Source organism: Oryctolagus cuniculus, chromosome 5, assembly GCF_964237555.1.
Source record: "Oryctolagus cuniculus chromosome 5, mOryCun1.1, whole genome shotgun sequence".
In the NCBI taxonomy this organism is placed as follows: Eukaryota; Metazoa; Chordata; class Mammalia; order Lagomorpha; family Leporidae; genus Oryctolagus; species Oryctolagus cuniculus.
In genome coordinates, this window is record NC_091436.1 from 23815746 (window position 1) to 23828626 (window position 12881).

The 12881-nt window shown below is 39.8% G+C and overlaps 1 protein-coding gene across 1 annotated transcript in view; it reads right to left on the bottom strand.

Moving 5' to 3' along the window:
- UTRN (utrophin) overlaps nucleotides 1–12881 on the bottom strand; it is a gene marked incomplete in the record, with an annotated part of 519651 nt that overhangs the window by 120342 nt on the left and 386428 nt on the right. Inside the window, 1 exon segment of the mRNA XM_070073468.1 lies at nucleotides 9591–9720. Coding sequence (XP_069929569.1) covers nucleotides 9591–9720 — 130 coding nt within the window.

Genomic DNA, 12881 nt, shown 5'->3' on the forward strand with positions numbered 1-12881 from the left:
AATTAAAAAAAAAAAAAGCATACCACTACAATCAAAGAGTTTAGTACCCTCTCATCCTCTATACTGAAACTGGAAAGTGACATCCCAGGTGCAGATCACAGTAGAATTCATACATGTAAATTATTTCCATCTTTCTTCTGAGGCACTTGTGATTTATGGATGGCTGAAACACTGATTAGAGAACATACCAGATGGTAGACAATTAATTTAAAATGTTGTGTCTATCAAACTAACCTCTAACTTCAGGATTGTTGATTTGTTTATTTATATGGAACTATATGGTATGCATCAGCATGAAAAAAGTTATTCCAGTTTTTAGACAATTTATAGGCTTCCTCAGCAGAGTCATGGTATCTTAGAAAAGTCAAGACTAGATTCGTAACATCCACACAAATATGACTGAACATTAATTTGAGAAGATCAAATTATTGCTCGATGGTTAAGGACACTGGAAAAAAGGTAACATTATAATTTTCTGTGCTTTTTCATGCATTACAACTTTACTAATCTAATTTGGACTTGAAAAGCTAATTAAATTATTGCTGTGGTATGTAGACCTGAAAGCAATTACTTATATTTCAAGTTTTTATATGAAAATTAAAATGACACAGTCTAATATTGCCTAAGCACCTTCTCCTTCAGTGGTAGTAAGTCAGTGAACTGGGATGTAAGTCCATAAAGCGGTGTGTTATATATTCACTAAAGCTCAAGCAACAGTGAAGGGAAGAGCAAAGACTTATCAATATATTTAAATTTGCACAGTCTTTAAAAGTAGATGGGTACAGAGAATAAAATCCTGTTCTTACTGAGTATCCAGAAACACTGAGAATTATTGAAACAGCTGCAATTGTAGTACTCTCTGATGGTTAAGAGCACAGTTTAGTGATGTAAGCTTCGGTTCACGTTTCTACTGTCGCAAAATCTGTTTCCTTATCTGTGAAATGGGCAGCACTAGTACTCACACCTCAAAGAACTGTTGTGAGAATTCAGTGAAGCAAGGCCTGTGAGGAACTTGGCGCCGTGTCTGGCACACTGTCAGCGTCAGAAAAATGCAGGCTTGGGGGGAACCCATATGGTTACCAACATTTCTCACCTCCCTTGTTACTATGGTGTGAATGCTGCCACAAAAACTTAGGTCCAAATTTAATGATATGAAGAAGAGAGAAAGTTAATCAGACCACAGATTTTGGAGGTGGGATGTGTGGGAGGTAGTTAATGATAAATAGGAGCATAGAGGTGGGACCCTAATCCAAAGGGGCTGTGGTTCTCTAAGAAGACAAGAGACCTAAGCTAAGTCCCTCTGTCTCAGCACATGCTGCTGTGTGCTGTCTGGGACCCTGCAAGGCCCCAGCAGCCATGAACAGCCACTAGACCCTGAACTTAGCCTCCAGACGATGACCAAATAAACTTCTATTCTTTCAAGATTACTCAGCCAGTGCAATTCAATTCTAGTAACAGAAAATCTAGGATTGAGTTTTGCTCTATTGAGCATTTTATTTATAAAGGGGTCTGCCAATCTCAGCAGACCCTGTATCTCAAATTAATCAACTGCAGTCAATCAGCCCTGTCTCCTGGGACATTCTGGATACGAAGAGGAGCCCTCTATTCTTCCCTGGCACGAGGTGGTGAGACAAAGTCAGAGGAAGGCTAAGCCAATGAAACCTTGTAGAAAGAGGCAAATGGAAGGAAAGGCTTCTGGGTGGCATTCCAGGCCCTGGGCCCAACTGCATCCCTGCCCTTGCTGTGGCTTAGTTATGGGAACGATAATTTCACTCCTGCCTAAATCCGTGGAAGCTCACTGTCTTTCATTTACCCTGAATGAGGTTCTAATTAACAAAGCTGTTATTTGGAAAACAAAGAAAGCCCTGGGAAGAAACACCTGTTAGTTTTACAAGACTAATTATTTGTGTTGGATAACTTGATCTTATTTTATTAAATATAAAAAAGTAATGTTGTACCTTAAGTTATACTGAAAGTTGCCATAAAAGTAATTTCTATTAAATCATTTGATAATTTCATATTTTCATTCATGTAATGATGATGAGATTTTATTTGTTCAACTTTGCTAATACTGACTTGCAATAGATTGACTTAGTGGACTGAAACTGTTTATTTATTACTTCTTTGTTATATCCTAAAATAAATGAAATTTTACCAAAAAAGAGAAATATTACTAATATTTGCCATTCTGAGATATTGTGGAAAATTTAATAATTAAAAGGAAACAGTACACTCTACGTTAAAATATTAAATACTACTAAATTCACATAGCTGTCAAAGCATCCAAAGGAAACATGACTCCATGCATACTTTTTCATCTGAGAATATGATTATTAAACATTCATATGCAATGAGGTAAAGTTGTGTTTGTATATACGTAACAATACACACTGTTTGCTTTCTAGACTATAACTGAAATAATTTCAGTGAAGCAAAATTGACTGCATCAGGCCAAAACAGAAATGCTGTTTACACAGCCTCAATAAAATAATTGTAGTAGTAATTAGGTTTTAATTAGAATGATTGTTATGGAAGATTCGTGGGGAAATTCACGAACAAAACTTTGAAATCTTTTGTTTCAATTTTTAAGATGTTATGTATTTGGAAGGCAGAGAGAGCCGGATCTTCCATATGCTAGTTTACTACTGAGATACCCACAAGGGTGGGGCCCGGGTCAGGCCAAAAGCCAGGAGCTGGGAGCTCAATCTACTAGCAATTGAGCCATCGCCTAGCAGGAAGTTAGGAGCTTGATCCAGGATTTGAACCCAGGCTTTCTAACTTGGGATGCAAGAGTCCCAAGTAGCATCTTAAAGGCTGTACCAAACATTTCAACTCAACATTTTTTTTTCTTTAAAAAAGCTCAAAAGCAAAATATGTGTTTTTCTTATACAAACAGACAATAAATTGTATACTGTTAATATGCTTCAGAAAAGAAACATCCTATAAAATTGTTGGCCATTTTATTTGGTGATTGATAGCTTAACCTCACATCATAAAACACGTGTGTGTTGGGGGAGGGATGTGTGCATGCAGTGCTGGCCTGCCTGCCTGCATCTGTGTGTGGTGTGGAGAGAGGGACAAAGAAAGAAGGCACAAACTCTAGTGCAAATCTGACTGTTAACCTAAACCGAAGAGAACAAACAGGTGAGAAGACACAGTTGTTGCCTGATGAACTCCAGAGGTTTGGGGGTAGGAGGGTGCTAAGACTGCCTGTGACAGTGAGTCCCACAGATGTGTGGCACGGCTTCATTATGCAGCAGAGTGGTTTTCAGAGGAATTCAGATCTGGGACTGAGAACAGCAAGGGGAGGTTGGGAGGACAAGTGAGAAACCAAGAAATGTGTGTGCAATGCTCACTCAGCCTGGCTCCATCCCGGCGGTGTGGGAGCTCGGGAAGTAAAGCAGCAGATGGAAGATGGCTTTCTTTCTCTCACCTTCTCTCTCTGCCTTTCAAATAACTTTAAAGAAAAAGAGAGGAGAGACTCTTCCTAGTCAAGGAGGAGCTAGCAGGTCAGTGGCCAGATGTTCACTCAAAGAGCAGATAGAGGAGATCTGGAGAGATGAGAAAAAAGCCAACCAGAAACCCAGCAGTTAGGGAAGGTCACTGACATGGAAGCTTGGTGCCCCATGACTGCTTCTGCCCTTTATGAGCTGAATGACCTTGGTCAGCACTGCAAATCATGCCATATGATCTGCCAAAAAAAAAAAAAAAGGACAGTTCCAAGAATGAACATGAAAGTAATCTGGAAAGTGTGCTTATGAAAGAGTCACGCTTCCACTCTCTACTTTTTAGCAAATATAGACTGAGCAATTAAAATCAAATAAAAACAGTTTAACTGCATTAAAAGGAAAAATTGTATATTATCCTAATACAGGTTCAATAAAATTAAGTATTTCCTATTGCTCCAGTTCCAAGAAGATAAGGTGACAACTGACAAAGTTGAGAACTTTGCAGATTTTCTATAATTACTCATATAATTTTAGCTCAGTTAGAATCCTATTTGCTTAATAACCATTTCCAGGCAGAATGAGTTATTCTGGGTAGCTGAGTTTTCCATATAGCTACATTTTACCCACTTAGCACTATTTTTATGATTACTATTTTGGAAGAAACTTTACTAAAATACAGTTTAATTCCTATGACTTTTCTTTACTGATTTATATTCTGCCTTTAAAAAATAAATCATAGTTTATAGTTTTTTTATTTTACTATAAAAAATTCCAGACTATTCTCTTCATTATCACACTGCCAGTTTTGTCTTTTTTGTTTAATTTGTAAAATTATTTTTTATGGAGCCAGTGATGTGGCCTAGCTGGTAAAGCCACCACCTTTAGTGCTATTGTCCCATATGGTTGCTGGTTTGAATCCCAGCTGCTCCAATTTTGATCTGGTTCTCTACTATGGCCTGAGAAAGCAGGGGAAGATGGCCCAAATCCTTGAGTCCTGTGTGGGAGACCTAGAAGAAACTCCAGGCTCCTGGCTTCGGATCAGCCCAGCTCCAGCTGTTGTGGCCATTTGAGGAGTAAACCAGCAGATGAAAGACCTCTCTCTCTATCTTTCTGCCTCTGAAACTCCACCTTCCAAATAAATAAAAATAAATCTTTAAAAATTATTTTTATTCCTATGAGAGGCAGAGAGAGAGCTATATGAGAGAGACAGAGAGAGGGAGAGGGAGAGAGAGAAAGAGAGAGAGAGAGAACTAAGTCCTATCTGCTGATTCATTTCTCCAATGTCTGCAAATCCAGGGCTGGGCCAAGGCTGAGCCAAGAGCTCAGAACACAATACAGGTCTCTCCTTGTAGGGCAGCAACCCAAGTACTGACTCCCAGGGTCTGGACTGGGAGGAAGCTGGAGCTATGAGCTGGGGTTAGGAACTGAACCCAGACACTCTGATGTGGGCATCTTAACTGCTGGGCCAAATGCCCAGGCCTCTGAAAAACTTCTCAGTGTCAACTTTTCCCTGTCTTATCACTTCCATTTTGCTACTTATCCATAATTCACTGGACATCAAGTTCAACTTGTTACACTTTGTCAAAGGTAAGAGTGAAAACCTCTAATAAAGTCCCTGAGTGGCTTCCCGATGAGTTAAGAATAGAAGCTACATGACTTTTTTCCATAAAATACTTATCTAATTTCTCAGATCATTCTTTACGCTCTCAGATTCCCTACAAATGAGAAGAGTCATGAAGAAAAGGGCTGAGCCTCCCCTGCCAGGTATCGGGAGAGAGTATGGAAAGGAGAAGCATCCAGGAAGACAGGAAGCCCCGAGCAGAGGCAGGCAGGGTAAACAGGAGCTGCACAGGCAGACGAGGAAAACACCTGAACACCAGCAAGGGGGCAGCTAAGGCAGAAAAACCAGGATGGGCAGCAGGACAAAGGCCAGCAAAACCATTCCCTGAATTGCTCCAAGTGTGGAGCACAGAGAGGCATGAGATGGGGCCACACAGATAAACTGAGGCCAAATCACAGTGCCGCCTTCTGTGCCTGGGCCAGGAGCTTGGATCCCCTTCCAGGGGCTACTGCGAATTTTCAACCAGGAGAACAAATACAAGGTCTGTGCTTTTGAAATTTCATTACAATGTCTACATTAATGGAGAGAGATACTAGCTAAGAGGATATTGAAAAACATCTAGCAACAAACGAACAAACAAAAAAGTAGGACCCAATGTAAAGCCATAATAGTGATTTTCTCAATATTTAAAAAATGTACACACAACACTATGAGATAATTGATAATAGGAAAAATGTTTTTACAAGCCAAGGGAGTGGGCATTTGGCACAGCAGTTAAGATACCACTTGGAACACCCACATCCCATATCAGAGTATCTGGGTTCAAGTCTTGGCTCATTTCTAGTTCCAACTTCCTGTTAATGCACACCTGGGAAGCAGCAGGTGTGGCTCAAGTACTTGGTTCCCTGATGCCCTTCTGGGTTTCTGTCTCCTAACTGGCTCGGCTCTGGCTGTTGAAGAAACATGGTTAGTGAGGCAGTGGGTAGAAGACCTCTCTCCTTTCTTTCTCTCTTTCTACCCTTCTCTCTTTCAAATATAAAAAAATACATAAATAAAAACTAGGAGGAAAAAGGTAGGCATTGGATGGAGAAATGATGAAGAAAATGGGGTTTTCTGGAAATGGTTCCTTAAAAGTAAAGAGATAGGTCCATCCTGATACCCTATGGCATCATGTACACAGACATAGTCAAACATCTGACAAAAATCACCGCAGGGTCTCCCCTGCTCTCACACTGAGTACTTTAGCATCACCATAGGATAACCAACGTTCAAATGCTCTCTGTTTCTGACAGCAGCTGTACATAGGTCAGAGTAAACAACAAAAGCATAAAAGCTATTATGGATCATTTTCTTTCATTTACTTTTAACAGCAGGTAAAATCAACCCACATCATAGAAAATAATGTCAGGAAAGAAGAGAGTATGAAAATCACCAATGATAAAACAAAACAAAATCCCCACAGAGCTAAATCAATGTGTTTTTTCCCTTGGCCTCCAACTGTAGATTTTGAATGTGGAAGTGAGAAATTTCCTGAATAAACAAGAATTCAGAAAGTAATATTTTAACCCTTTAAATGACTTCTGAGGGGCCAGTGTTGTGGCATAATGGGTTAAGCCCCCACCTGTAACACCAGCATCCCATATGGGAGTCCATTCAAGTCCTGGCTACTCCACTTACAATCCAACTGCCTGCTAATGTACTTGGAAAAGCAGCGGAAGATGGCTCAACTGAGTGGGCCCCTGCACCCACGTGGGAGACCTAGAGAGACCTCCTGGCTCCTGGTTTTGCCTGACCCAGACCTGGCTGTTGCAGCCACTTGGGGAGTGAATCAGTGGATGGAAGATTTTCTCTCTCTCTTTCTCTCTAACTCTGCCTTTCAAATAAATAAAATAAATAAATCTTTAAAAGACCCCTGAGAAGAATCTGTATTAAAATGAAATTACAATTTAGTGATATAACAACACTTCTCACTACTCTAAAGAAAATTGCTATGCTTCCCCTTTGCGAAGAACAAGGGAAGCAAGAAGGAAAAAAGAAAATACACACAGATTCAAGGTCAACTTCAACTGGATAAGGTGACACAAGTGAACTTATTTTTCCCCCAGGTATAACAATGAAACCACCCTTATGCTGTCTATCTTTCTGAGTGATGTCTAACTGTCCTGACAGTCAGGTTCTCTGTGATTGAATCTCACTGCACGGATGCTTGCATGCTCCTTCTCACCTTATCCAGCCACAAGCCTCGGCCTCCAGGCTGGATGCTTTACCTGACTTTCTGCAACACACGGCCACTCTGCTTCTCACGACTGAGCTGAGCGTCTCTTTCCACTGACCTTGATCACTTCCTACCCATACCCTAAGATGAGTCAGGAACAAACCTCAACGCTTCACCCTCAAAGTCATTATTTTTTTTATTTTTGGGCAGGGTGTTGGGGGAATTCCCATACGGATGGAAGTTTCAGGGCACAGCTGCCTGCCTGGGTATGTACAGTTTTGTATGATCTACATCCTCACCCCTTTCGCTAGTTTTGATTTGCAAATACATTGAAACTCTCAAGAATACAGGTCTCACACTGCTCTATCCCTGACAATGCTCAGTGGACACACCCACTCCTTCAGCAACTATGTAGTAAAACCCTACTGTAGAGCAGGTGGCAATCTACATGTTACAAAATACATTACTGAAAAAAAAAAAAAACCTCTTTCTTCATGGAGTTTACATAGGGATGGTAGTGAGATCAAAATAGAATTCATAAAGCGAACAGGTAAACAAATTAATAGAGCATGTGGGGCACTAAATATGAGGCAAGACAGGAAAAGGAGATAAGCAGCACTGAACTTGAGGCAGAGGATGCTTGGGGAAGGCCTCAGTGAAGAGGTGGCCTTGGATAAAGTCACGATGGACTTTGGGAGCACCAACAGGCACCCAGAGGAGGAGCACCCAGGCAGGGAGGATTTTGGGGCCAAGGCCTGTAAATGAGACCACAGAAGGCCAGAGGGACCGGAGGAAGGAGAACAAGAGGGAGAGTAACAGGAGCCCAGGTCAGAGAGGTAGCACGGAGCCAGCTGGCAGACAGCCTGTGAGCTATGCCACAGAATCTGACTTCTCTGAGGAACAGAGCCCGTGGAGGTGTGCAGCAGAGAAGTGACACGATGTGATTTGCAGTTTTCAAATGCTGCTGCCTTTTAAAAGGGGCAGGCAGACCTGGGAACTTGCAATGATACCAATGAGAAGTAATGATGGTGGAAATGGTCAAAAAGTCTAGACTTGGTATATTTTGAATGCAGCAATAACAAGATTTGTGGCTGGAATGGATTGGGCCCAAGAGTGTCCCAAAGGATATTGCCTGCGCAGTCCAGAAGAAGGAGTTGCATGAAGCAAGATCACACACACATGCATGTTGACTACACACATATTGTATGTCTAAGGAAAACATACATAACACAGTATTCAAAGAAACACTTCTTCAAAGACAGAACTAACAAGAGTGCTTTGCAGAATATTGGGTTTGATGAAAGGTAGAAGAATCCATAATGATATAGGTCCCCAGTGGGCTAACAAAAAGGACTTTGATACCACTATCAGAAAAAATGAATGCCAGACGAGATATTAAGCGCACCCTGAGTGCATGTGTGTGCATGTGTGTGTGTGTGTGTGTGTAGGTAGCACACATAAAACCATGTTCAAAAAGGCACGAAAATTAGGGCCTTGATGGGAAATCTACTCCGACTGAAGAGGAGCTTTGTTGCTAGGGCTCAGCAGAAAAGTGGCTACCTGTCTTACTCAGTGCCAGCTACAGTGGAAGAAAGACGTTTCTAACTGTGCTTCCCTTACAAGTAATAACTGGGCATGATTCGCATTGCTGGTCGCACCACGAGGCAACCCTTCAGGTTTCCTTTTACGATGTGAAGTGAATGCTGGAAAAATACTTTGAATGGCAATTTCATTCTTAAAAATACATTGGAATTCTTTTATTTTCAATAATGGAGAAACCAGAATAAAGACATATATCCCAAATTCACTATAAATTTTTCTTGAATTTATTAAATGATACATTACTATTTGCTAGTAAGGTAGTTATTTTTCAATTTTAGGATAAAGTACATAAATGCTATAGGGCATTACTTTAAATTACACAAATGCTATTGCCAGCTTGTAAAAGAAAGGGATTTTAGTGTCTCATTTTAACAGAAGCTTAAAAAATCTTTATAGATATTTAAATATTTTATACAACTACAATTGTACTTTTAATAACTTTATTCTACTTGAAGTTTTCTTAGGTGATTTGTTTCAAAATAAGAAATACAAATTTCTGTACCTGAGAGGCATTATTTTAATAGTATGCTTTTTAGGTGCATGCATTGTTCTGCAGGAAATTCCATTAAAAACAATGATACTGAAGCATACTGCGATCTCATTTTGTTAATTTAAGAATCTAGATTGTTACATCATGACTATTTGATGAAAGTAACACTTAAAAAGTTCTAAATATTAGACTGGAAATGCTGAGAGTAACTGAATTGTAGTTTTTATTTCCCTAGCACATGCTGTTCTGTGCTGTTAAGGAAATCATTCTCACCTGTTTTTGATTGCAGATTTCTTCTTGGTTCTTCAGGGGCCTCAATTGGCTGATCAGCCAGGAAAACTCGAGCTTGGTCTACAGCATTCAGGACAGAATATTCCTTCTCCTTTAACTCACGTCTCAGTGCCTGTGCAAGGAGAAACAAAGTAGGGCTTGTAACTCATGTGTTCATCAAACAATGGAAAGTCTTCCACTGGACAACTTCTGACAACACTTGCCAAGGGAATGATTCACAATCAGCATTTAAGCTAAATTAGAAGTGAAAGTGTACATTTTATAAGAAATACAAATAAAAGTAAACATATGATTCGTATAAGACTTAAACATTAAAATAGTGAAAGGAATCAACTTTAAAATATTCACCTAAGGGAAATTATTACAGTGCTTTTGAACTTACATAAGATGTACTTTTAGGGTTTTTACTAATGTCAGATTGTTAAAACAGCCTGTTAAGATACTTTTTTCTTTTAAGAGTGACAAAAAAATTGCATCCAATGGTACAGAGAGGGTAATTTCACAAGTAGTAATGAGATCCTCAGAAGTGTTTCAGATTCTTTAGAATACACTAAGAAAAAAATTAGAGATAGAAACAAATTAAAGCACAGGAAATCAAAACTAAACCAAAGAGAACACATAAAAGACAGTCTCCAATTATCTTAAAATATGTTCCATCTCTCTTGCTGAGGCAATTACTATTTTTCCCTTGTGAGGCTTTTTCATGCAAATCTATGATTCTCAGAACAGTTTGTCTTTTGCACATTTGTTCTTTTAAGTAGAGCTAAACTTTCACCCCTGCACCTAAAAATGTTCTATGATTAAGACTTTAATTGAGTAGGGTTTAAAAACAACAAAACCCATTTAGTGCAAGATAAGAGTAAATGAAGATTTTTTTTTTCTGTGCTATATTTTAATGTTGTGGCTAAAGCAAAATTGTGGTTAATGTTGTTATCTTTTTTAAATTACACATTTAAACACCTATTAGCTCTAATATTTTCCTTTAGTACAGTTCCCTAGCAACACATAATGAAAAGTTTGTCTTTCAAAATTTTCTAAAATATTTCACTCTAATGGTATTTTAGAAACAATAAAATCATTCCTTTTGAATGTAACTAATTTTTAATAGCATGTGACAAAGTCATGTTGGAATGACAGAGTAGTCTCATCCTCTACAGTTGACACAAAGTAAAATCACACACACACACAAATATACACACACAAATAAACTAGAAATACCAGAATAATCATCTGATGTAAAAAGAGGACACTAAACACCAAAGACCCACTGGCAATGAAATCATAGATGGGGAGGGATGAAAACTGACAAGGAGTAGGGGAAGACAGAGTGACAGAATATTGTTTTTGGTGATAAGCACTGAAGATATTGATGAATTTCAAGCTATGTATAATCTATTACTTTGATTAAAAAATGACACTCCCATAAAAAGAACCCAACAATCCCCAATTAAGATACATAACAAAGTAGAGGACATGGAATGAAACAAAACATTCTGTAATATCTGGTTTCATTCATGTGTCCCTCCAAGCAACACATATATAACCAAGGGCTGACTGTGAAGCAAGCACAAGTCAACAGCATCCCCAGATCAGTTCTCCCCAATGAGCGGTAAGGGATGACATCGTCAGAGACGAGGGGAAACACACTCCATCATCTTTCGTTGAAAAGAGGCAGCTTCTGAAAAAGTTCCTGGGTTGAAATTTCAGGGAGTGAAAAGATTATCTTCTGATATTTAAAGTTTCTGATACATGGAAATAAGAGACATAAGAACAATGGAAAAAAATAGATTTATAATACAGAAATATATGTGTATATACAAATTGATCTTGAGCTAATTCTTCCTTTAACTGAGATTATCAGGTTGGCAGAGGAAGAATTTACTTTCAAAACCACCTGGAAATATAAAATAATGATATGAAAAATCATGTTGCTTAAAAATAGCAGTGAAGGGGCTGGCATTGTGACAAAGCAAATTAAGCCACTAGATATGACACTAGCATACTACTGGTTTGAGTCCTGGGTGCTACATTTCTTTCTTTTTTTAAAAAAAGATTTATTTTATTTATTTGAAAGAGCTACAGAGAGAGGGAGAGACAGAGAGAGAAGTCTTCCATCCTCTGGTTCACTCCCCAGATGGCCACAACAGCCGGAGCTGTGCCGATCCAAAGCCAGGAGCCAGGAGCCACCTCCAGGTCTCCCATGTGCGTGCAGGGGCCCAAGGACTTGGGCCATTTTCTACTGCTATCCCAGGCCATAGTAGAGAGCTGGATCAGAAGAGGAGCAGCCAGAACTAGAACCAGTGTCCGTATGGGATGCCAGCACTTCAACACACTGAGCCACAGCACCGGCCCCCCACTTTTTATTTTTAAAGATTTATTTATTTATTTGAAAGTCAGAGTTACACAGAGAGAAAAGGAGAGGCAGAGAGAGAGAGGGGTCTTCCATCTGCTGGTTCACTCCCCCAATTGGCTGCAACAGCTGGTGCTGCGCCGATCTGAAGCTAGGAGCCAGGAACTTTTTCCGGGTCTTCCAGTGGGTGCAGGGGCCCAAGAACTTGGGCCATCTTTCACTGCTTTCCCAGGCCAGAGCAGAGAGATGCATCAGAAGTGGAGGAGCCGGGACCTGAATCAGTGCCCATATGGGATGCCAGCACTGGAGGTGGTGGCTTTACCTGCTATGCCACAGAGCCAGTCCCAGTTCTCTATTTCTAATTCAGCTCCCTGCTAAAGTGCCAGGAAAAGCAATGGAAGTTGACCTATGTGCTTGGACCTCTGCACCCACATGGGAGACCTTGATGGAGTTCCAAGCTCTTGGCTTCAGCCTGACCCAGTACCATCTCTTGTGGCCATTTAGGGTGTAAGTTAGTAGATGAAAGATCTCTTTCTTTCTTTCTCTCTCTCTCTCTCTCACCCTCCCTCCCTCCCTCCCTCCCTCCCTCTCTCCTTCTGTCCCTTTGCCTTTCAAATAAATGAAAACAATTCTTTTAAAAAACAACATTGAAAACAGTGAGGGCAATATTATCTTTTAAAATTTTCATGGTCAAGAATACTTATCCTCCAAACACTAATGTACCCACTGAGTGTGCTTACAATGGTGTGCAAGGACTGTGATTGATTTCTCCTTTGGGGAACAGAAGTACCAGGAAGGCACCCCTTTAATGCAAGTTGCAGAAGAGAAAGTGAAGCTATTTGAACAATTTTCACTCTGATTTATCAAAGAGGAGGAATAATTCAGTCTTTACAGACTTAGCACAAAAGAGAAAGAAGAAAACA